The 25,659-nt window shown below is 45.9% G+C and overlaps 1 protein-coding gene across 3 annotated transcripts in view; it reads left to right on the top strand.

Moving 5' to 3' along the window:
* The first annotated feature begins 297 nt into the window (after positions 1–297).
* Positions 298–25,659, top strand: part of MDM1 (Mdm1 nuclear protein) — a 54,836-nt gene continuing 29,474 nt past the window's right edge. For 2 of the 3 annotated variants that reach the window (XM_069974909.1, XM_069974892.1), the window contains exons 1-7: positions 299–448; positions 4,344–4,440; positions 7,817–8,211; positions 8,851–8,985; positions 13,276–13,455; positions 23,080–23,219; positions 24,069–24,168. In XM_069974909.1, the coding sequence (XP_069831010.1) occupies positions 431–448; positions 4,344–4,440; positions 7,817–8,211; positions 8,851–8,985; positions 13,276–13,455; positions 23,080–23,219; positions 24,069–24,168 (1,065 nt within the window). In that variant the 5' untranslated portion in view covers positions 299–430. Of the gene's footprint in view, positions 449–4,343; positions 4,441–7,816; positions 8,212–8,850; positions 8,986–13,275; positions 13,456–23,079; positions 23,220–24,068; positions 24,169–25,659 lie in introns of all 3 variants that reach the window. The other variant, XM_069974900.1, reaches the window with a different exon arrangement.

Below are 25,659 nucleotides of genomic sequence, written 5' to 3'. Positions count from 1 at the left end.
TTCTGAAGCCTGGAACTAACTAGTCCTGGCTATTACCGTAATATATGGTATATAAGAGCACTGCAATTCCTAGTGCTGATAGCGTGACTCCAGTTTTGTAAAGTGCTGATAGCGTGACTGCAGTTACTCTCTCTAGAGATCACTGTTTACCAGCGCACTCTCACTACAATCCCCCAGTCAGCAGACGCGTCCCCGGGTACACAGCCGTTACCAGCAGCAGCCGCCACCACACACCACTATAATCCCAAGGCACGGGGACGCCGGAAGACGCCCTGTGATTGGTGCCGCCACTCCCAGGGCTGTTAGCAGTGCGCAGGCGCGCTGAGAGCTGGACGCGGAGTGGCCTTTACCTAGGTAACGTGTTGTGTTTACAGGTCTGTGACACGACGGGCGGCGGTTCCAGCGCTGAGGAGACTACGGGGCTGCGGAGATGCCGGTCAGATTTAAGGTGCTGCCGGGTGGGACATGTTCACACTGCCTGACTCTACTGTCTGCTAGCTTTGTGCGGTATTACTCGTAGTTAGCTGTGTACACTGTGTAGCAGGTGCGGAAATGAGTAAGTGAAAGTATGATTGCTGCTGTCAGCTGTAAGATGGTGGGATAGGAGGGAAAGAAGGTGTACACCTATATAGTGACATCTTACATACAATATATAGTGTATAGGTGACTGCAGAACCACAGGGAGGATACCATACCATGGACAGAGGCAGCTGTGCCTATAGGAAGGATGCACCCAGTGCACTATAGTGGTGGTGCGTATGCTGAAGGAGGGCACTGTACACACAGGGCAGATTTATCGCATAATCACAGGATATGCCATAAATGTTGACAGAAAAGAGATCTCACCTCTCACATCTTGCTTTTTCCCTTGTTAGAAGTATACACCAGAAGTTGTCCCCTATGTATACCTCCCCTACAAGGCTGCACTTTATGACATATTTACAGATAACAGAATATGACAGGTCAGATGGTGCACATGTGTGTAAAAACACGCAGGCCTAAATTTAAAGGGACACTCCGGCGAAAATCTTTTTCCTTCAAATCAGCTGGTTTCAGAAAGTTATATAGATTTGTCATTTACTTCTGTTTAAAAAATCTACAGTCTTCCCGTACTTATCAGCTGCTGTATTCAGCCTGATACAGTGCTCTCTGCTGACAGCTCTGTCCCAGGAACTGTCCAGAGTAGGAGAGGTTTTCTGGTTCAATGTTTTTTAAGAACAAATTACAAAAGAGAAAATCTATAAGCACTGACTTTAGTGCCAACAGTATAGTTACAACAGGAATAACATTCGGTAGAGGTTTTCTATGGGCATTTGCTTCTGCTCTGGACAGTTCCTGTCATGGACAGAGGTGTCAGCAGAGAGCACTGTGTCAGACTGAAAAGAATACACCACTTCCTGCAGGACTTACAGCAGTACTGGATAACATGAGATTTTTAAATAGAAGTAAAATACTAATCTATATAACTTTCTGAAACCAGTTGATTTGAAAGAAAAAGATTTTCGCCGGAGTACACCTTTAACCCCTTAGCGACCCATGACGTATCTGATACGTCATGGTGCCGCTCGGGGTGTCTAGTGGGTCGGATCTCCCCCCCGCGATGCAATCGCGGGGGGGAGATCCGTTCTTCTGCCCGTGCCGGGCCTCAGTGTCGGAATGACGCTGATCCCGGCTCGGCAATAGATTGCTATGGCCTGCAGCAGGCCATAGTAATCTATGACCGATCTAATCGATCTTTGCTGTGTATATACACAGCATTGATCTCTATGAGAGATCAGTGCTGTCTATATACAAGTCCCCCAGGGGGGCTTCTAATTACAGTAAAAAAAAAAGTAAAAAAGTGTTTTTATTAATAAAAAATCCCCTCCCCTAATAAAAGTCCAAATCACCCCCCTTTTCCCATTTTATAAATATAAATTAATAAATAAATAAATAAACATATTTAGTATCGCCGCGCGCGTAATCGCCCGAACTATTAATTAATCACATTCCTGATCTCGCACGGTAAACGGCGTCAGCGCAAAAAAATTCCAAAGTGCAAAATTGCGCATTTTTGGTCGCATCAAATCCAGAAAAAATTTAATAAAAAACAATCAAAAAGTCGTATATGCGCAATCAAGGTACCGATAGAAAGAACACATCATGGCGCAAAAACTGACACCTCACACAGCCCCATAGACCAAAGGATAAAAGCGCTATAAGCCTGGGAATGGAGCGATTTTAAGGAACGTATATTTGTTAACAATGGTTTGAATTTTTTACAGGCCATCCGATACAATATAAGTTATACATGTTATATATCATAGTAATCGTAACGACTTGAGGAACATGCATAACAAGTCAGTTTTACCATAGGACGGACGACGTAAATGCAAAACTCCCCGAAATCAAAACAAATTCGGTTTTTTTTCAATTTGACAGCGCAAATGATTTTTTTCCGGGTTTCGCAGCATATGTTATGGAAAAATAATGCCTGTCATTGCAAAGTACAATTGGTTTCGCAAAAAATAAGCGCTCATATACGTCTCTAGGTGAAAAAATGCAAGCGCTATGGACTTTTAAACTTAAAATGGAATAAGCAAAAGCGCAAAAACGAAAATAGGCTTTGACCTTAAGGGGTTAACAAACTGTGTAAAATAGAAGCCGGTGTAAACTGACCACAAAAACCAATCATAGCTCAGCTTTAGTGCTGGTAAAATGAAAGCTAAGCTGTCATTGGCTGCTGTGCACAGCTTACACCAGTTTCTTTTGTACAGTTTGGTAAATTTCAACCAAAGTGGAAAACTCAGTCATGGAATATAATCACTTAGGCTACATACACATGTCTACAGTTTTGCGGACGTTACGGACAGGGAAGGTAAGTAATGGATTCCTTTCCCGCCCAGCATGATGTGTCAATATCATGCCAGCAGCGGGCAAACTCTTTGAATCGCTGCGGCACTGTAGTTACAGCCTCGGCGATACAAAGAGTTTCCCCGCTGTCGGCATGATATTGACACAAGGGCTGTGGAGTCAGAACTAGTTTTGGCAGGAGTCGGAAAAAATGTACCGACTCCAGCTTTAAAAGAAGTCTTAGAACAATTTAGAATTGAGTTTTGATATGAATTTTACAAGTTTTGCTTATTAATATATATTATGAGCAACATTCTAATAGGACACTGGCCGTATTACATAAGGGTGGTCAGGGAAAAGTTGTAGGTCACTATTTGGCAGTTTGTTTCTGAGCTGGAAGAGTCCATTGTGTGGAGGGAGATCTGTGCTGGTCTCTCCCTGGATGCTGGATGACTGTATATGAGCAGCAGTGTAATATTAAGATATCCTGTGTAATATAGAGGAGGAGAAGACATAAGTAATGCAGCAGTAACCTTTGTCCTCAGTGTGGTGTTTTTCTTTAGTTTTCTATGGCTGTAGCTGTGTTTGTGAATGCTATGGCTGCAGCAGGCTGTGTGTGTGTATGCTATGGCTGCAGCAGGCTGTGTGTGTGTGTGTGTGTGTGACTTTGTGTGCTATGGCTGCAGCAGGCTGTGTGTGTGTGTGTGTGTGCGCCCCGGCGTACCCCCACAACCCCCACACATCGTTCATGTCGGCCGATCGTTGCAGTCGTTTGTTTTTTAACATGTTGAAAAACAAGCGACTGATATAGCAGCGATCTGCTGCCATCGCTCCGTGGAATAGGGGCGGCGGCAGCAGACCTCCGCTATCCTCTATGGGCTGCCCGGACGATCTAGCGATCACCTGGGCAGCCCTTCGCAGCTCCTCGCAGCCCCTCCCGCACTCACCCGATCGCTGCTGCTGTGTGGAATAGTGGTGGCAGCGAGCAGGGAACGAGGAGCAAACTAGCACTTATAGCGCTCGTTTACTCCTCATAGTCGCCCTGTGGAATAGGGGCTTGAGCCATTCACTCCCCAGATCCCTGCAATCGGCAATGAAGGATCCTTTTTAGGAATGCTTCTTTACCCAATAATCAGCCCATGTAACAGAGCCAACAAGCCATCGGCTGAAAAAATCATTTGAGCAGCCATATAAATTATTGTTATCGGCCGCACATCTCTCTGTCTAAGCATGGGATGTGTAGCAGATAACAATGTGTTTTATCTTTCTATGTGGCCTGGGGTCTGTCATTTCCTGTCTCATTTCCTTCATTGTGCCATGTAATAGGCCCTAATATATCTGTGTAACCATTTAGCATGCATATCATACAGAATATGACCACAGCTTTATGCCTTTTGTTGGTCTTTTTTCCCAGTAACATCACATTATTTCAGATTATTTACAGATTTGGATTAAAATGTAATTTATGCGACATGGGGGTTTGTAACATTTGATTTAACTTTTTAATATAGGGTTTATCGGAGTATGACCGAAATTTCAAGTGGAAATCCTATGATGGAGCTCATACTGAAATCTCTCGATGGGCAGGCCTTCCTTCTGATGAACTTGGTGAGAAAAACAAAAACACCATATATTATAGATTATAACCTAAGATTAGGTTCACTTGGTCTAAAACCACCTCAAATTAGTGCAGAATCTGTTGCGTTGTTTATGGTGCTGATTTGGGCATGGTTTTAAATGTGGCTTTTGTGAATTTCCATTTAAAGGGGTTATCCAACGCTACAAGAACATGGCCACTTTCTTCTAGAGACAACACGACTCCTGTCTCCCGTTTGGTGGGGTTCTGTAATTCAGTTCGATTGAAGTGAATGGAGCTTAAAGGGGTTATCCAGCGCTACAAAAACATGGCCACTTTTCCCCCTACTGTTGTCTCCAGTTCAGGTGCAGTTTGCAATTAAGCTCCATTTACTTCAATAGAACTGAGTTTCAAAACCCCACCCAAACTGGAGACAACAGTAGGGGAAAAGTGGCCATGTTTTTGTAGCGCTGGATAACCCCTTTTTAATTGCAAACCACACCTTAACTGGAGACAGGAGTGGTGCTGTTGCTGGAAGAAAGTGGCCATGTTTTTGTAGTGCTGGATAACCCCTTTAAAGCTAATGAGCCATTAGGTACATTGCTTTGGGTTTTTTACATGAATAGACCAGTGTCGGGGCAGGAATGCCAGTTCCGCAGTCCTTTTTTAAGAACCACCGCCTTGTACACACGCACTACGCCAGTGTATTGCCAAGCACCTGCCCAGCATGAAGCACTGGAGGTGAGCCTTCCAGGCCCCAGTGTGACGAAATCCCCTCCCTTCTGTGAAGCGGCTCCATTAGAATCAATGGAGCCCCGTCTCAGAGGGAAGGGGAGATTGTCACACCGGGGGCCAGCAGGCCTGCCTCCACTGCTTAATGCCGGGCCGGTGCTCAGCAATACACTGGCGCTGTGAGTGGGAACCAGGCGGTGGTTCAAAAAAAAAGACTGTTGCACCGGCATCTCCAGGCCGGTCTATTCATGTAAGAAACCCAAAGCAATGTACCTAGTGGTTCATTTGCTTTAAGACTGATGTGAGAGCTGCTTTACATGTATTTTAGAGGAAATCCCTGAATCATCTATGCAGCTCTTCACTTATATCTCTGTTGGCTGGACATCCCCTGTTTACACAGGAGATATGTGGTGCCTGACTAACAATGATTTTCAAGAATTTCAACTATCAGATGGCAAATGAGCTGCTGATCGCTGGGTGTTCAGCAAAAGGTAATAATCGCCCTCTATAAAAGGCTCTTGGAAAACCTTGTTATGGGACTAAAAGCTGTGTCTCGGATGTTATCTATAATTGATGATCCACGTTCTGTTGAGTACAATACTGTGTACATTCTTATTAGGGATGAGCGAACTTTTGAAAACCTAAAACGAACCTTGCAATAACGGCTGAATAATTGCAGCTACAATAGTGGGAGTCTGATAGGGTATAGTTTTGTTTAAGTACAGTTTTTATTACAATAAAAAAGGGTAAAAAATCTAAGTGCAAAATAGTGAAAAAAAGTTAGCCAAGGTGTAATTGATTACACGGGAAATAGGACACAAAGTTCCTTGGACCCAGTAGGTGAAAAACAGACATTTGACAGTGGAACCAGCAGCAGTAATAGTACTGTATTGGACCCAGTGTGGAGGAGGGGGAGGAGGAGGCGGTAGCACTTGATTGCAAACAGCCCAGTATTGTTGAAAAGAGACTATTGGAGGAGGCGGCACCACTTGATTGCACCAAGCCCAGTATGATTGGGAACAGACTATTGGAGGAGGAGGAGGCAGTACCTGATTGCACCCAGGCCACTATGATTGCGAACAGAGTTTTCATGGAGGAGGATGGTCAGCCTTGGAGTGGTGGCCTGAGATTCCTCGCTCATGATGTTGGTTACCGCACTTTCCAGAATACAGACGAGTGGGATGATGTCCTTGATGCCTGCCCACAGAGTCGCTTCCTCAAAAGGGATCAACAATTGGCATGACATGTTCGAAGAAACCTGTGCATTATGAGGTTTATCACATGTGCCATACAAAGTGTATGACGCAGCCCTCCCTGCTGCACTGCAGAAACAATGTTCCTCCCTTTGAGGGCTACAACACTTCACTCGTTATATGAATGGCTGAGCCAAGGTCAACTATCTCCTACCTGATGGTCCGGAGGAGCTCCTGCCCACTGTGGCTTCGTTCACCCAGGCTCACAAAATGGATGACAGCCTGAGAGCGCCAGGCCTGACATCGTTGGTAAGACACCGGGGCAGGTTGGACTGCAGTCAAAGTGGTGGATGGTTGCAAGCTGGTGGAGGCAGAACTTGTGCAGAACTGGCCCCCTAAAACACCGGGGAGGTGACAGTGGCAAGAATGGGCTAACTTTCTGGTGGTCTTCTGGGGGAATGTTGACCCAATGGGCAGGAACAAACATGTACTGCCGTTGCCCATAATTAAAGGACCAGACATCAGCACTGGGGTGCACGGTCTTGGACACCAAGATACCCAATGAGTCGCCAACATTTTTCTACACAACTGTGCAGTGATGGGACAGACAATGGGACAGCTGATGGGACTTTTTTTTGGACTTTTTTTGTTTCTGGGACAGTGATGAGACTTTTTTTTGGACTTTTTCTGTTTCTCAGGATACAAACCCACACACCGTATACACAGCAGGTGCGCAACAAATACGCAGCAAATACGCAGCAGATTTGTTGGTACAGATTTGATGCTATGTTCAGTTATTTAGATCTAATCTGCTGCGTATTTGCTGCGTGTTTGCTGCGTATTTGCTGCGTATCGCAGCAGTAAATACGCTGCTTATACGGTGTGTGGGTTTATACCCTCAGACAAGGATGGGACTTTTTTTTGGACTTTTTTTTTAACTTTTTGTTGTTGCAGCTAAACGGGGTTCTTCTATTTTTTTAACCTGATTTTAAAGATGTGAACTGATGTTACCTTAATAAATTCGATAAGCTTGAACATTGAAGTTGCTTTCATGTGTCTTGGTTAATACTCACAGACAGCTGTCACATTACATTTTTGATTAGGCAGCACCCAGGTATATCTGAGGAGACTAATTTAAGCTCTCACCCTAACAGGGGTGACGTCACACATCTTGATATTCACAGAAAACCTGGATACAAGGTATTATAGGAGTAATAATCCCTTGTATCCTGGTCTATTCTGTGACAAAAGTACAATTTTGCATCACCTTTGTTATTTTTACCAGATTCGTAACAAACGGTCCCGAACCGAACTTTTCCCAAAGTTTGTAACGAAACTGGTTCGTAGCGGTTCGGTTCGCTTATCTCTACTTCTTATATTAGGTACAGTAACTTAATTCCTTAATATGTCAAATGTTGGATAACCAAAGAGAGCTTTGGTAATCATTTGTCTACTTTAATATTATATGTCCTTCCTTCTAAAGGTATTACAAGGGAGCCCAACTTTCCTTCAAAACGAAGAGTTCCATATTATAATCCCCAGATTGCAAAAACCTTTCATTGGAAAGAAAGGGATGACTTAAATGCAGAAAGGTCAAACTTGGATCAAGAAGAAAAGAAGTATTCCATAGATGAAGGGAAATTACACACACCCGATGCACCAAGGTTGCCAAGAAAATCTAGATCTCAGTCAGCAGTACCTAGGATGGTCACCGACAATGGCAGCTCTGTAGCTCCTGGCACTCAGTCAGTTGATGATATTGTAGCAGAGCCTGTACAGCAACCCACAAATGTAACTGCACCCAAGAACAGAGAAATGGAAAGAAGCAAAAGACAAACAGTGTCTGTTGATGTTAGTCAACCAAAAAACGCAAAAGGTGTAAGTAGAGAAAATCAGCATATCTTGACAATGATGTATATGATTGTCTCTGTTCTTAAATGTGAACCAGATGCATTATAGTGGTCCCAAATAGGGCAGCTGCAGTAAGGGGGCATTCACACGTCCACAATTTGCGGACCTTATGGACAGGGAAGGAATGTAGTGGTTTCGTTCCCCGCCCGGCATGACTTGTTAATATCATGTCAGCAGCGGGGAAATTCTTAATATCGCTGCAGCAAATTTGTGGACGTGTGAATTGCCCCTTAAGATCTGAGAGTTTGCCCAAAGTTCATTTATACAGAATACAAACTAAGGCTATGTTCACGCAACCTTTCTGTGTTTTCTGTCCACTCCTGGTTTTGGTTGCAAAATACTGCTCAAAATACTGAGCAAAAATACTGTGTGGGAACATAGCCTTATGCAGATCAATAAATCTGGGCCAGTATCTGTTTTAGGGCCCATGTACATAATCATATTTTGTATCTTCCTCTAAAGTATGGCTCCCATGTATAAGCCTTTACTAAACAAACATTTCTGCCATGTATGTGATCTCTGAATTTATTTTGAAATGGATTTTACTTGTAAATACTTTAAGAAGTGGACAGCATAAAGATTGATAAAGTTATGTTCTATGTAAAGTTTCACAGGGTTCTCCAGAAGAAGGCTGGTATGAATGTCGCACCTTCACATCATCCACTTAGGTTATCTGAGTATCGAAGGCAGTTTGAAAGAAAGAGTCCCACAGAAAACTCACCATTGCTTGCTGCGGAACAGGTACATATTTATTTCCGTATTTATTTGTTTGACTGTTAACAATACAGTGGCAAAGATATAACATATGCATGATAAACTTTGATATAAATGCATTGAATTTTTGGTTTTAATTCAGTGGGTAACTAGACAGCCTTCTTACCATATGTTATAACTATAGCATTTACTTAATGCCAACATTTTATTGCTAATTTATCCTAGTTTATCGATGTGTAATTAAAGAGGGTTAAGCAGATCTTTAAATGCATCCCCCCTTCTGTTTAACCACCTAGGTGGCATGGTCAACATTGACTGTGGCATTTAGGGGGTTAAGCAGACGTTCCATTACATAGATAGGCTATGTTCACATTACATTGTTTCTTCTCTATTTTAGAAAAGAAAAAATGTGTCCGTCATTTTGAGTTCAAAATGTCGTCCGTTACCTTGCTCTTTGACCACCCGTCATGACAGTGATGGCCGTTGGTACGTTATTCTAGTTTAGGTGAACTGATTGCCCTTTGAGTGGGTCTTTAATTGGAAAGTTCATTGAGTTGAATAGTAAAAACAGAGAAAGGGCGATGATGTCTTGATCTTTATTTTGACATCTGTGCAGACAACTTCCATTATTTAATACACTGTGTGCATTGGACGTCCGTCATTCTATTGACTTTGATGCATTGTATTGACATCACGGCAATAATGGACGTCTTTTCTAAATAGAAAAAGCAGACACATTTTCTGTATTTTAAATGTAGTGTGAACATATTACAAAAGTCAAAAAAGAAAAAAGAAGATACAGCTCAAGATCTGTGGAAACTCAGAAGTAACAACGAGGATTGTGGATGGAGGGTGCACAAGCTTCTGGGCGTTGGCCAGACGCCAAATGCATGAAAGAGCTGGAAAAAAAGGGGGTTGAAGCCGGCACTCCAGGACGTCTTGGCAGCTAAAACATAACTTTTATTTGTATGTTAAGGCTATGTTCACACTACGTAAGAGAACCGTCACGGAACGGCCGTCACGGAAACGTCACGGAACGGCCGGTCTCTGGCCGGATCATCTCGGGCATCAGATCTTGCCATAGCACACAGTGAAGCGAGCGGCTGGAGCCGCTCGCTTCACTGTGTGAACTGGCAGGTCTTTCTGCGGCCGGAATTCACTGAATTCCGGCCGCAGAAAACTGACATGTCAGTTGTTTGCGGCGGCGTATGGGATCCCAGCCAGAGTGCACACGATGTGTGTACGCTCCGGCCTGGATCCCATAGAACAACAGGCATTGTTCCACCGCGGTAAAAGTACGGCCGTTGTTGCCATCAGCAACAACGGCCGTACTTTTATGTAGTGTGAACATAGCCTAAAAACGTCTAAGATGCATAGTAGGACTTACGGGTTTCGCACAATGGAGCTTAATCATGGTCCATGGTCAAGGACCATGATTAAGCTCCATTGCGCGAAACGTGTAGGTCCTACTATGCATCTTAGAAATTTTTAATATACAAATAAAAGTTATGTTTTAGCTGCCAAGACATCCTAGAGTGCCGGCTTCAACTTCCTTTCTTCCAGCTCTTTCTAGTGTGAACATAGCCATATACTGTATAATGCATCTCTATGTATGCATGACACAAAGCCTGTGGAGGGAAGAGGGGACATCCGTGTATTGTGGCACACAAGTTCAAACACATTCAAAATTTAACATTATGAATAATATTATGTAATGTGTGAGAACCCACAAGTGCCACAATATATGCATGCTCCCACTCTCACTGGCACTGTGTTCTGCATGAAAAGTAAAATGTAGATCACTATAGATTAGTTGTAGACTATACAAGTGGAGCACTCTGATTTCCCCATCCCAAGTATCTCCAGCCCACTCAACCCTCTTTGAGTAGCTCCAGTGAATATTAAAAAATGCAGCACTATGCAGGATAGTGATTTCTAATGCTGGGTTTACACAAAGCGATAATTCGCCCGATCGTACGATTAACGATTTCGAAGTAACGATTTTTTTTATAACAAACAGCGTTTAGACGGAGCGATATATCGTACGGAAAAATCGTTTTGCGATCGCTTAAGCCTATCTCGCACATAGGTTAAATTGGTGAACGACTGTTTACACAGAACGATCTGCAAATTTTTAGTGAACGATTTGAGAACATGTTTAAAGATCTTAATGAACAATTTCTCGCTCGTCGCTTGATTGTTTGCTGCGTTTACACGTACGATTATCGTTCTAATTCGATCGTTATTGTGCAAATTCGCACAATAATCGTTCCGTGTAAACACAGCATAATATGCATCAATTTGAATTCTGTGCTGGAATATGTTTCCGAGTGCTGATGCTTCTTTTCCCTGTCCAAACTTTCAGCTTTGTATCTTAACAACATACACAGCTAAGCACAGCATTAAGTGCATGAGCATTACAAGGCCTGGCAGGCTTGGGCTGCTTAACCCCTTAAGGACCTATGCCTTACTGGTACATCATGGCAGCTTGTCACTTAAGGGCCCATGACATACCAATATGCGAGAGGGTCTGTGGGCTCTAAAAAGCTAGCTGAGGCGCTGATCTTGCTTCATAGAGGGTGAGTACCAGCTGCGATCGAGCTGCTGCCCTTTATATTAAGTGTCAGTGACAGGATCTTCTCATAGGGGGAGATTTATCAAAGGGTGTAAAATTTTGACTGGTGCAAACTGGCCACAACAACCAATCACAGCTCAGATTTAGGCAGTGCTGAAAGGAAAGCTGAGCTGTGATTGGTTGCTGTGGGCAGTTTGCACCAGTCTAAATTTTACACCCTTTGATAAATCTCCCCCATAGTGTCTGGCTCAGGCAGATTTGATGAGAGGATTGCAGATGACACTGGTCAATGCTATGCATTGATTGATTAAAGGTTTTTAAAAATATGAGATAGCCCCTCCCCAAATAAAAGTTTAAATTACCCCCTTTTACCATTTTATATAAAAATACATACCAATAAAAACTAGAGATTGTGGAGCAAAACATGACACCCAAACTGCCCTGTAGGTTGAAAAGTAAAAGCCCTATGGCTCTTAGAAGGCCAGAAGGAAAAAACAAAAGTTCAAAAATTAAAATTGGCCTGGTCCTCAAAGAAGTCGTTCAGATAAAAAAAAAATTCAAATCAACTGGGGAAAGAGATTTGTAATTTACTTCTATTAAGAAAAATCTTCTAGAACTTATCATCTGCTATATGTCCTGCAGGAAGTGGTGTATTATTTCCAGTCTGAAGAGCAGGAGAGTTTTGCTATGGGCATTTGCTACTGCTCTGCATAGTTCATGTCTCAGACAGAGATGTCAGCAGAGAGCACTGTGTCAGACTGGAAAGAATACACCACTTCCAGCAGGACATACAGCAGCTAATAAGTACTGGAAGTCTTGAGTTTTTTTTAAATAGAAGTAAATTACAAATCTCTGGCTCTTTCTGGCACCAGTAATTTAAAAGTTTTTTTTTTTGTGAGCTACCCATTTAAGGCCCTTAAAAGAGTCATCCAGTGCTACAGAAACATGGCCTTTTTCTGTCAGAGACAACACCACTCTTGTCTCCAGTTCAGGTGTGGTTTGCAATTAAGCTCCATTCCCTTCAATGAAACTGAGCAGCAAAACCCCACCCAAGCTGGAGACAAGAGTGGGGCTGTCTCTGGAAGAAAGTGGCCATGTTTTTGTAGCGCTAGATAACCCCTTTAGGGTGCCTTCACACCTACCGTATTGCAGTAGAAAATCCGCTGCGGATCCGCAGCGGATTTAGCTAAATGAATGGACACAGCACTAAATCCGCACTTACAAATCTGCTGCAGATCCGCAGCGGATTTGACAGTGCGTATTTAATGCTGTGTTCATTCATTTAGTTAAATCTGCTGCAGATCTGCTGCGGATCCGCAGCGGATTTTCTACTGCGATACGGTAGGTGTGAAGGCACCCTTAAGTAGTTAATGGCCCATGTCCTGTAGCCATTGCTATGGTGGTAGTTCTACCTCTGAGCGTGGTTTTTCTATGTGGTTAGGCTATTAGATGTAGTGCATGAAAGTAATGGCTGTTTGTTAGTGGAGTACCTGACATGATCTGAACATAAGGCCTGGGTGCTGTGGTTGTATTGCTGCTATATCGTTTATTTGAATGTGGCTTAGATGATACTTTTTTATATAAGGATTCCATATAACTCATATAAAATGGTGTGACAAACAAAATTCATACATAAGGCGAGCCATTTCAGAAGATTAAGAAGAGAGAATAGAGAGATTTCTTCTTTATGGGTGCCAAACTGGTTTTCATATGTTAAATGACTGCTATTATTTCCTTATAAGGTGATACATAATAGAAATCAAACAGTCCCCCCATTTAAGACCATTAAAGTCCAGACAGATACGGAATATAAAAGTCAGTTTAAAGGATCACCCCCTGCAAAAGGACCAAAGTTAAGAAAAAACTGGGAAGACAAACATATTTTACAGTATGACCAAGAACGTCATTCTACTAAGAGGAAGGTAAGGAGGATTTGTGGATGGGACTCAACTGCTTTTTAAAGAGTTTGTCCAAGAAAAGTAAAACTTTCCCCTATTCCAACCTCTGTACCCCCCGGCGATCTCCGTATCTGGCCCCCGGCTTTTCTATTATAAATAGAGCTATGGGTACGGCACGTGACCTGCAGCTTTATTTATTCCTACTGAGCTCCCGGAAAGAGCCGAGTAAACACTCTTCTGGCTTAAGGCCCTATTCCACGGAACGATTATCGTCCGTATTCGGCCGATATCGGCCGCTACGGACGATAATCGTCCCGTGGAATAGAGTGCAACGATCAGCCGACATCGTTCATGTCGGCTGATCGTTGCAGTCGCTTGTTTTTCAACATGTTGAAAAACAAGCGACTGATATAGCAGCGATCTGCTGCTGTCGCTCCGTTGAATAGGAGCATCGGCAGCAGACGCTGCTGTATCCTATGGGCTGCCTGGACGATCAGCGATCCTCCGAGCAGCCCCCCCGGAGCTCCCCGCTGCCCCTCCCGCACTCACCCGCTCATTGCAGCCGTGTTGAATAGCGGCGTCAGCGAGCGGGCAACGAGGAGCAAACGAGGGCTGAGAGCGCTCGTTTGCTCCTCTTAACGACCCGTGTAATAGGCCCTTTACTCGGCTCTCTCTCGGTTGCTCAAAAGGAATGAATAACAGAGAAGTTAGGGGCCAGATACAGATAGGTGAGGGGAGACAGAGGTCATTCTCTTTGACAATTGCTGGAGATAGCTAAATGCTTTACTTTGCAATCTCTGTCAGCTGAAAGTGAATGGGGCATGCATGAGTGCGACTCCAATGTGACAGGCGACTCTAGTCCATGTTCTTCACATGGGGGGAGGGGAGGGGGGGGCTAACTACTTTCCCCCCATCTTAAAGGGAACCTGTCACCCCCCGTGCCGGGGTGACAGGCTCCCGACCCCCCGTTAGAGCCCCATATACTTACCTAATCCCGCCGGGTCCCGCTTCTGGAGGTGGTCGGGTGACGGAGATCTCAGCCGCTGCAGCCCGGCGCGCGCGCTGAGAGATGAGTCCAACACCCATAGAGAATGACAGGAGAGTCCAGCGCTCCGTCATTCTCTATGAGTGTTGGACTCATCTCTCAGCACGCGCGCCGGGCTGCAGCGGCTGAGATCTCCGTCACCCGAAGGGATCCAGAAGCGGGACCCGGCGGGATTAGGTGAGTATATGGGGCTCTAAAGGGGGTCGGGAGCCTGTCACCCCGGCACGGGGGGTGACAGGTTCCCTTTAAGAACTGGGACCGGAGTCTCCGGTTAGATCAGACAGTGATCCCTTGTCCTGTGGACCAACCCCTTTACAAAGTTGTCTTTGATAATTTGACTGTAGACTGTTTTATAAGATATAAGCAGAATTTTAATTGAGATCTAATTGAAAGTGTCCCAGTTATTATAAAAAAACACTTTTCACTTGCCACAGATACATCAGTCAGGGTCAGACACAGTGTTCAGAGCAACAATCCCCCAGCTCCCTGCAATCTTTGTCTCGCTACAAGCAATATGCAATAAAAAAGTTTTATTTCTTCAAAGTGGTAAAACATTATATATATATATATATATATATATATATATATATATATATATATATATAGAAAATAAGAAAGTCCTGCAGCACTCCTCAATGTATAAGAAGGTAGGTGCCAAGCGGTCAGCACACGGGACCAATGGTGCGTAGTATATAAACAGGTAGACAACCGCAGCACTCGAAGTACAGTCAAAAAAGCGTTAAGTTTATTCCACCCAAAACTTGCGACGTTTCGCTCCCACACTGGGAGCTTTTTCAAGCATTATGTGTGTATATATACACACATAACTTTGTCATTGCTGTAATCATCATCATCAGAATAAAGTTAATATGTCAGTATTACTGCACAGTGGATGGTGTAGATGCTAACCCTCCACAAAAGAATAGTTTCTTGTGCATGTCATTGGGGGACACAGCACCAGTGGGTATAGGCTACTGCCACTAGGAGGCCACACTAGACAGGAAAAGAAGTGACTCCGCCTGGCAGGCTATACCCCTCCTACAGACACCAGGCTAACTCAGTTTTTAGTCTAGTGTCCGTAGGAGGTAGATACAGGTGCCATGCACCTCTTTATTATTTTAGTTTTATTTCTTTTTCTTCCTTCCTAGATTATCAGGGGGACCGTCAGCGTGGGCTGCCACACCAGACGTAGCTTCCCCCTGGGGGTGCACTGGAAGTTTTTCGCTTCCCATGCGCCGGTCACCAGTCCCCCAACACCCGCTCCCTACGGCAGGATACCGGTGCCCCACCAAGGTGCGAGGTGACCGAAGGGGTGACCCTGCGCGCACCTGAAGACGCCGGACAGGTGAGTACCCTCCTTTGGGTCTCTTAGTGGGGGGGGGGGGGATCATCCTACCAGGACACCCAAGTATTCTAGTATCCTCTTCCCTGCAGCACAGCTCTCCATCCCCCCCTGCCTCTCCCCTCCTTCCCTGCCTCTCTCCTCCTTCCCTGCCTCTCTCCCTCCCTGCCTTCCCTCTCATGCAGCTTGAGGCAAGCCCCTCTTTCTTCAGGGAGAGGGGGTGGAGGGCGTCTCTGTGAGCTCCTTAGGGGACGGCCAGGGGGTTTACCGGGTTCTTTTCTCTTCCTTTCTTCCGGCAGCCGCGTTTTTCGGCTCTCCGCGCCGCTGTCTCGTTGCCGCCGGCCTGCCCATAAATTTAGCCCCCTGTGACGTCACAGGGGCGGAACGCCCGCCCATTTTCGGCCCTTCCCGCCCGCTGGCTTGCCTCTCATTGGCTACTCCTGTAGCCCCCACCTTTCCTCTTTGTGCCCCCTCCTCCTCCTCTTCTCTGCAGCGCAGCAGCTCGTGGCCACCTGCTGTTCTCACTGTCTGTCACTGCCCCACACCAGTACAGCAGCCTCAGCTTCCTGTGCCACAGCAGCAGCTCAGCATCCAGTGCAGCAGCTCCAGCATCCAGTGCAGCTCCAGCATCCAGCGCAGCTCCAGCATCCAGTGCAGCTCCAGTGTGCTCCAGCATCCAGTGCAGCCCCAGCGTGCTCCAGCATCCAATGCGGCTCCAGCGTGCTCCAGCATCCAGTGCAGCAGCAGCTCCAGGGTCGGGTAGGCTCACCCAGTGGTTGATATCCCCCTCCTCCACTCCCCAGGCTAACAGCCCTAGCTACCATGTCTGGTCCCTGGGACAACCCCCCTAGGCAGCTCGCTCCCGCGGCTGTGGCGACACACTTTGCGTGTGCTCGTTGCAATAAGAAGTTCCCCTGCGGTCAGCCTGGCCCCCTCTGCCTACTGTGCCTTAAAACTGGTGCCACCTCCCAGGAGGCCCCCCCTCTAGGTTCAGATGTAGCCTCTCCTGACTGGGCTAGGTCCCTGTCCCAGGCAATCGGGGACCTCTCTAAGCTGTCTCAGGTCATGATTCATGCCATTGAGCGGTTGCCTTCCCAGGCACGTCCAGCAGCGGGACCCCCGAGGGTATCTCCTGACTCCCCTTCCAGAAGACGGTCTCATAAGAGATCTAGACTCTCTGTCTCACGGTTACCCTCTAGGTGTTCCTCAGACCTTTCTCCTCCCAGATCCACTGCAGGCGGTTTCGCTTCCCAGCGGCCCCTCTTCGCCACCTCGGGGGACTCCTCTGACTCTGCCTCAGAGTCTGACAGGGAGGATCAGCTGGCCTCTGCAGTGCAAGCCTTGATCCGTGCAGTGCGGGACACATTGCATATTGAGGAAGAGCCCCCTTCTACATCCAAGAGTGAAGTCTCCTTCAGTCGCCATATGCGACAGCCCTTGGTTTTTCCCAGCCATAAGGATGTTGAGGATCTTCTAGCCAAGGAGTGGAAACACACTGACAGGCGGATTCTATCCTCTAACGTTTCAATATATTTATTGAAGGGTTTTTTTTTTGTATTTTATCAACACAGACAAGTAACAGATAGCATGCCCCTTAATGGGGAAAAGGTAGCAATTAAACGAGTAGAGAATGCAGACATTATCAAATGTAACATGCAGTAGAGGTGCAAATAGTGATGCAAATAAGTGACAAACAACACACAACTTATCAACAAACAACAGACAATACACATGAATGCGTCCGACCGGGCCACTAGTAATGCATGTGGCTAATGAGATTGGTCTATGCAGGGCCAGAGATCTAGGCAAGTATGTTCAGGGGAGATACGCTATATATATAACCTGTTGCTCTTAAATCATGTGAAAGCTTGATAAAACCTGAGTGAGTCTAATATTATCTAGATATACCCGAACCTTACAGCTTTGAAAAAGGGTCTTGACGCTAAGCTATGAATACACATTATAGAATTATAAGCATAACTATATAATGCAAAAACATCTAAATAACAACATAAAAGGGACGCAAATGAGGTTATAGTAACTGTTGCACATAAGAAAACATAAAAGAACCTTTGATTTCACACGCATTAACATACGGTAATCATCACTGAGTAACATGGTAGTGAAAAGGTTAAGGAAAAGGCGTGACAAGATGGTACAAACGCGCCTATGGGGGGTTGGGGGGTACACAGTCCAGCCTATGTCAAGGGTCTAAAAGGAGATTCATAAGTGTAGGGGCTCAAGCAAAAGTCCAGGATTTTATTAGCTGGTGACCTTCATCCGGGGTGGCAATAAGGTGTTTTGTGTCCTGACGATAAATCAGCATACGAGCAGAAGACACCCACTTGTATGGGATACCTTTCCCCCTTAGAAATTTGGTAATGTCAGCAAATGTCCTGCGTCGTTTCAAAGTTTCAGAGGACAAGTCGGCAAACACTGCGATATTATGATGTCCATCAGAAGTTATTCCAGACCTCCACGTTGCTGCTAGAAATTGGGACTTCACCCGAAAACAGTGTATCCTGGCCACAACGTCTCTTGGTGCCTCTGAAGGTATATGGTTAGGCTTGGGAATCCGCTTCACCCAATCAATCACCAAATCGGTTTGCGTAGTGGTGGGCAATACCTGTTTAATAGTCTTTTGAATGTATGACGGCAGCTCTGCAGTGGTGATAGATTCAGGAACATTACGGAGCTTAATATTGTTGCGCCTGTTGTAGTCATCTGTCTCAGCAAGTCTATTCCGCTGTATACTGACTTCCTCTGTCAGTCGGTTATTAGCTTCAAAGAGAGCATTTTGGGCATCAATAACCTCGTTCATTTTCAATTCCAGCCTCAAAGCTCGGTCCTCCGCCACTGACACCGCTGAGGCAAGAGAGGTAAACAGATGTTCCATGCCCGTGAGAAGTGAATTCCTAATAGATAATACCATCTCTTTTACCAAGGCAGAGGAAAGCTGAGTGGAGTCGTTTAACAGAATATCAAGGTGGGTTTCAGAGTCTTTTTTCAGACGCGACATCAAAAAAGGGAGTGAAGGGAGAGGAAGCTGAGAGGTATGCTTTAAAGACTGTGGACGTGTTGATGGTATTGTAAGCGAGGCAGAGTCCCGAGAGGTAAAATCATGGCAGGGAGAGTCATTAAGCTGAGGATGAGAGTTGCTGGTAAATGCTGGAGCCGTGGGTGAGAGAGTGCTAAAGCCATGGGCTGCTCTGGTTGATGGCAGAGTCTGTGACTGTATATCGGCAATATCAGCTGCTTGATCAGCAACAGTCTCCAGTGAATCAGCAGGCAATTCGTCTGTGTATAGGTCCGGGAGACACAAGCTTGAGAGTGAGCTCGAGGCTCGAGATGCTGCTATAGAGAAGGGAGGGGGAGTCAGGGAGGGAGCTGCACCAGGAGAGAGAATAGTCTGTTCAGCTGTAGATTGTGCAGAACGCAGCCGATATGAATGTGTGCTATGCGCTCTGTTCTTCCTGCTCCTCCGTTTAAAAGCTTTAGTAGGCACGTAATTGTCAGTAGTGTCTACCTTCGGGTGATCCGCTTGTGCGGGCGCCGAGGTCTCCCACCACTCTTCCCCAGCGTCAGCGAAAAAGGCAGCCATGAGGCGGTCCTGAAGCGCGGCGGCGCCATCTTGTGCAGCCGCGGCCGTAGGGAGAGATGATTGTATCTTTCTCCGCGCTGCCGCCGTTGCTTTCTTAGATGTAGAACGCATACCGGCAGGTACAGGGAGGGTTCCGGTATCTTCTGGTGCCAATCAAGCAGAGTTACAGACCCGGTGGAAGGCTGTAGGTCGCTATGTGAACGGAGCTCCTCTGCCGCGCGTCTGGTCCCTTAGACTGCAGGCCACGCCCCCGGATTCTATCCTCTAAGCGTGCCGAGGCTTTGTTTCCCTTCTCACCTGACTTGGTCTCTACATGGACGGTGCCTCGATCTGTGGACCCTCCGGTTTCACGACTTTCCAAGTCTACTACTCTGACTCTGGCAGATGGTGCTTCACTCACTGACCCAGTAGATAGGAAAATCAACGCTTTTTCAAAGTCTGTCTTTATTGCAGCTGGTTCGGCCCTGCGTCCTACCTTTGCTGCATCCTGGGTCAGCAAGGCTTTTTTCTTTTGGGCCAGGCAGTCTCTAGCCTCGCAGATTTTGCATGCGTCCAAATACTTGTGCGACGCTTTTCAGGAAGCCGCTCGTTTGTCTGCGCAGGCCCTGGCAAACTCTGTAGCCATCCTTCGCTCTGTCTGGTTAAAATCCTGGTCAGCTGACGCCGCCTCCAAGAAGGCTCTGACTTCTCTTCCCTTTGCAGGAAACAGACTTTTTGGGGAGCGGCTGGATAAAATAATCTCGGATGCTACAGGGGGAAAGAGCTCCTTGCTCCCTCAAAACCGGTCCCGGCGCCCTCAGCCTCCTAGGCGTTCCAGCCGCTTTCGCTCCTTTGAGCCTCCGGAACATCATCGCCCGGCTAAGGATACGCCTCCAGCTCCTTCTAGGAAGCCCTCCTTCAAACCCCGTCCCTCCTGGCAACCCCGTTCTTGCCCTTCTAAGGGTCCTGCCCCCAAGTCCTCTTCCTGAGGGTCTTTCCCCACCCAGGCCTCTCCCTCAAGTAGGGGGTCGTCTGCTCTCCTTCAAGGAGATTTGGCTCGCCCATGTGTCCGATGTGTGGGTTTGGGAAGCGGTGTCTTCAGGATACAACATCCAGTTTGTGTCCATTCCGCCTCCTCGCTTTTTTCCATCAAATCTCCCACGCTCTTCGGCATGGCTTTCCGAGCTTTTTCGGGTGGTTCAGAGTCTCTTAGCTCAAGGAGTTGTGGTCCCAGTCCCTCCCTCCGAGCGCTTCCAGGGATTCTTTTCCAATCTGTTCACAGTTCTCAAAAAGGACGGTTCGGTCAGCCCTATCGTGGATTTGAAGTGGCTGAACAGGTTTGTTCGCCTTCGGTGGTTCCTCATGGAATCCTTACGATCGGTGGTCACGTCTCTAGAGCAGGACATAGACATCCGCGACGCTTATTTGCATGTTCCCATCGCAGCCAGTCATCAACGTTTCCTACGTTTCGCCGTTGGTTCTGGACATTTCCAGTTCATTGCCCTGGCCTTCGGGCTCGCCACGGCGCCTCGGGTCTTTACCAAGATCCTTGCACCTTTGATGGCTCTGCTTCGGTCAAAGGGGGTGGCTATCTTGCCATACCTGGATGACCTCTTGGTAAAGGGCCGCTCCAAACAGGACACTCTGTCCAGTCTCCAGATCACACTCGATCTCCTGATCAATTTCGGTTGGGTGATCAATTACCAAAAATCTTCCCTAATTCCCTCCCGCTCTATGGAGTTTCTCGGGATGCTATTCAACACCGAGTCGGCCCGCATTCTCCTTCCTCCCAACAAGGTTGCCTCCCAGTCGCTCAGGCTCCCCCTGTTCGATTCTCCTTTGCATGCGAGTCCTGTGCAAGATGGTCTCCTCCGAGGCGATCCTCTTTGCTCAGTTTCATTTGCGCCCTCTGCAGCGAGCAATTCTGTCTCAGTGGGACAGGTCCCCTCTGTCTCTCCACAAGAAGATCCTCCTGTCCCCTACTGTTCGCAGGGAGCTTCTTTGGTGGTTGACGTCTCTGGTGGTCCTTCTCGGCCACTCGTTTCTCCCCCTCAATTGGCTGGTCATCTCTACGGATGCCAGCCTGTCTAGGTGGGGGGCTGTCTTCGGGAGCCACACGGCTCAGGGCTCTTGATCGCTGATGGAAGCTTAGCTTCACATCAATATCCTGGAGCTCCGGGCCATCTTCCTCGCCCTGTCTCAGTGGACCGATCTCCTGAGGGGTTACCCGCTCTGTGTTCAGACCGACAACGTCACTGCCGTTGCTTATCTGAACCATCAAGGCGGCACCAGGAGCCGCTCTGTCATGACTGAGGCCGCTCGCATTCTCCATTGGGCGGAGTGGTTTGTTCCGGCTCTCTCGGCAGTCCACGTTCCTGGCAGCGCTCTCTTGTCGCTCACCTTATCTGGTCCTTCACAAGGACAAAGTTGTGCTTCGCCCTCTTTCTCCCTTCTTTTTGCCCTGCACCCTCCCATCCTAGGGAGCGATCCCTGCATTGTTTGGACCTTGTCCGGGCCATACGGATCTACTTGTCCGTCACTGCTTCCTTCCGCCGTTTGGATTCCCTGTTCGTGGTCCCGTCAGGTCCGCGCAAGGGGCTGGCTGCCTCCAAGACCACCATTGGGTGTTGGATCAGGGCGGCCATCGCAGAGGCCTACCGCGTTCGTGGCAGGGCTCCTCCTTTTCGGGTCACCGCTCATTCTTCTCGGGCTGTGGGGGCCTCTTGGGCCATTCACCATCAGGCCTCAGTGTCCCAGGTCTGCAAGGCTGCCACCTGGGCTTCAGTTCACACTTTTTCACAGTTTTATCAGGTCCATATGCTGGCTTCCTCTGACGCCAGTCTGGGCCGCAGGGTTCTGCAGGCCGCCACGCGTTAGGCAGGCCACATGGGGATTGTCATTTTTCTTCCCCACCCTCTAGGACTGCTTTTGCACGTCCCACTGGTGCTGTGTCCCCCAATGACAGGCACAAGAAAAGAGGTTTTTTTTGTACTCACCGTAAAATCCCTTTCTTGTGGCTTCATTGGGGGACACAGCTCCCACCATGTCGTTTTGAGGTTGTTGCTCCCGGGGATTGTTCCGTTCTTGGATTTTCGTTCCTGGGACCAGCCTGGTTTTTTGCCTGTTGTTTTCTTTACTTTTCCTACTGCTTGTGACTAAACTGAGTTAGCCTGGTGTCTGTAGGAGGGGTATAGCCTGCCAGGTGGAGTCACTTCTTCTTCTGTCTAGTGTCGCCTCCTAGTGGCAGTAGCCTATACCCACTAGTGCTGTGTCCCCCAATGAAGCCACAAGAAAGGGATTTTACGGTGAGTACAAAAAAACCTCTTCTTTTTTTTAATTCCATCCCACAATTGTTTTTTTTGTTTTGCGCTGCATTATATGGTAAAACAAGGGTGCCATTAAAAAGGACAGCTTGCCCTGCAGAAAGAAAAAAAATACTATAATTGCTTATATGGCTCTCTAAAAAATAGACTAATTGCTCTGTCCTTAGGCCTTTTTCACACAAGTTTTTGTAGAACATAATACTGCGCTAATGATAATCTATAGGGCTATTCACATGGACCCCTCCGTGTCCTTCCTAGAAGACAGCACCTGAGCATTTACTGTAATGATGCAATACTGATGAAATACAGATGCCTTGTATCTTTATAACCCCTTAATATGAATAATGATTTTATCTAGGATACAAAGAAAGACATTAGTACAGTGGAAAGTGGCGTTCCTGGCATGGAAACATCTGAGAACGCGCATGAAAAAATACTTAATAGAAAAATTCTTAAAGAAAAAATTGTTCAACAGCTCAAAACTTCCAAGTATTATAGGTATGAGTTACTTTTGTTATATAAGTATATAAAGTTATAAAGCTTTTTATTTCTGGAGTATTTAATATCTTGTATTTGCTTTCTTGTAGATTAGCCATTAATTCACTCTAAACTTGAACCATAATTCCTGACATCTGAATCCTAGAATCAAGATGACCTTTTGGGTCTCCTGACTTCTGAAATCTGCTATATTGTGCTGTCTAAGCCCTGCAGTTCCTGGACCCCTGCTCTAATCAAGCGCTGCCGCACAGTGATATACAGAACAGGGTCCCATCCTGTCCCTCTCACCCTCATGTATTGTATATACCTTTATATGAATTACCTGGGGGGGAAGGCTGCCATGCTAACTTATAGCGATGGGCAGCTTCCACAGTGAGCAAAGATTGCAAAGGGCAGCCTCCCCCGAGTACTGTATATAATAAAAGAATGCAGTTCATTGAACTGGGGACACCCTGCCCTATATAGTGCTCTGCTTAGACAGCAATTCCCGACGCAAACATTGGTGGCAGCAGCGCGGCCCTGGTCACCCATTACTACTGCCACTTAATGGAAGTATGTATAAACTCCTCTTTTTGTGCATTGCCTAAACAGTATTTTGTAAACGACTTTTCATGAACCACTTTTCTTACTTTTCCTAAATAGTAGTTGTCATAATGTATAATAACTAGCTATTATATACCATGCCTAGGGAAACTATATAGCATATTTAAATAAAACCATATTCATACTAAAAAATATCAGACATTCTATAGAATTTCTAGGCGTTTTCATTGCCTGCATTTAACACTTGACTGTAACCTATATAGAACATGTTAAATATATGTCTGATAACAATTTCTTGCTTTCTAGGAAAATAAAAACTGAGTATTCTGCAAACTTTTTATCACCTTCAGACTATAAATACAAGAATGGTGCATGGGTGAGGGCAAAAAGCCAAGAACTTGATCAGGTGAGTAACATTGATAAGGAAGAACAGTTGTTGTTCCTAATAAGGTTAAAAGAGAACTCCGGGCTTGGGTGATTTTTAGGAAGGAGGAGGAGGATGAAAGAAGTAATATGCTCTTACCTCCCCCGGTGCAGCACTGATGCCTGTATCCCGCAGCTCTGGTCCCCTGGTCTGAACACTTCTGGGTCTGTGTGGGGAACCTGGGACATGACGTTCCAGGCTGCTCAGCCAGTCAGTGGCCGTAGCGGTCCCACCTTGGCCGCTGACTGGTTGAGCAGGCCTAACACGTCACATTCCAGGTCCCCACCGGAGCTGTGGAATACTTGCGGCAGCACTGCATCCTCCCCCTCCCGAGCACTCAGCCAAAAATCACCCTAGGTGTTCTCCTTTAATATCTGCATGTTCATAAAAACTATTTGCAAAGAACTGTTTCTGTCATAAAACATTATAAACTTCAAGGAAATGGTTGGCACTAGCTGCTGCTGATAACCCCCACATGTTCCTTTTTTAGGAACATGAAAACATTTTTTTTATTTAGGACAAATTACATTTTTTGGATATTCCTGGTGTAATATTCTTAAACCACAGAGGATTATCATATAACATTTCACAGTGCACAGACTTGGTTAGGTGGTCTTGTAGGGTTTTATCAAAGATACAGTCGTCTGCTGATTATGCAGTAATTATGTCCCGTTCTCTATATATAAAGTTGTCTTCCTCTCTGACATGGGCACCAAAGATACGTAAGAGTGGAAAGTGTTGCTAGAACAACAGTGCTACTGTTATAATCAGGGATTTCTCTTTGCCCCCATTATTTATAATACCTCTAATTCCATTTATTCTCTACAGTGAGACCACAAGCTCTGTTTACCTTCAACAGTGAGGTATAGTTACACAAATATATCCACACAAGGTATAAAATCGCTAGCCCACCTGTAGCGTGTCTTCATACATGGAAAGGTGATGAACCACATCAGTAGTCATCCAGTAGTTCAAAAGAAAATAGATACAGCAAATAGGTATCCCATAATACTCTTTATTTTTTCATAGTAAAAACATGTCCAGGATATACAGTATTTTCTATTTAAAATGTTTCATTGTATTTATTAAAATTCACAAAAACATAAACTGAGTATCATGGCTACATGCCAATTCAATGTGACAGGGAACCTAGAAAGCATTATAGTAAACAGAAGAGCTCTAGTATGAATATTGTTATATTCATTACCCCATAGTGTAGAGTGAAAAAAAAAAAAGTTCACACTTGGCAACAAGTGTGTGCAGGATTGCAGAACATTGCTAGGGCTTATACTTTTCCTGTTTTTGAACAACTCCTGGTTTAGTTGAAAAATACTGAAAAACTGTACCAAACTGTACTGTGTGGACAAGAAGTAGGGAGTAGGGATGGTCCGAACCTGCCGAGGTTCGGGTTCGTATGAACCCGAACGCTCGGCAGCAGGTTCCCGCTGTCCGTGGAGCGGGCGGATACAGCGG

This window comes from Dendropsophus ebraccatus, chromosome 1 (genome assembly GCF_027789765.1).
Source record: "Dendropsophus ebraccatus isolate aDenEbr1 chromosome 1, aDenEbr1.pat, whole genome shotgun sequence".
Lineage (NCBI taxonomy): Eukaryota > Metazoa > Chordata > Amphibia > Anura > Hylidae > Dendropsophus > Dendropsophus ebraccatus.
Note: the sequence above shows the minus strand (reverse complement) of the source record. Positions and strands in the feature narration are given on the sequence as shown.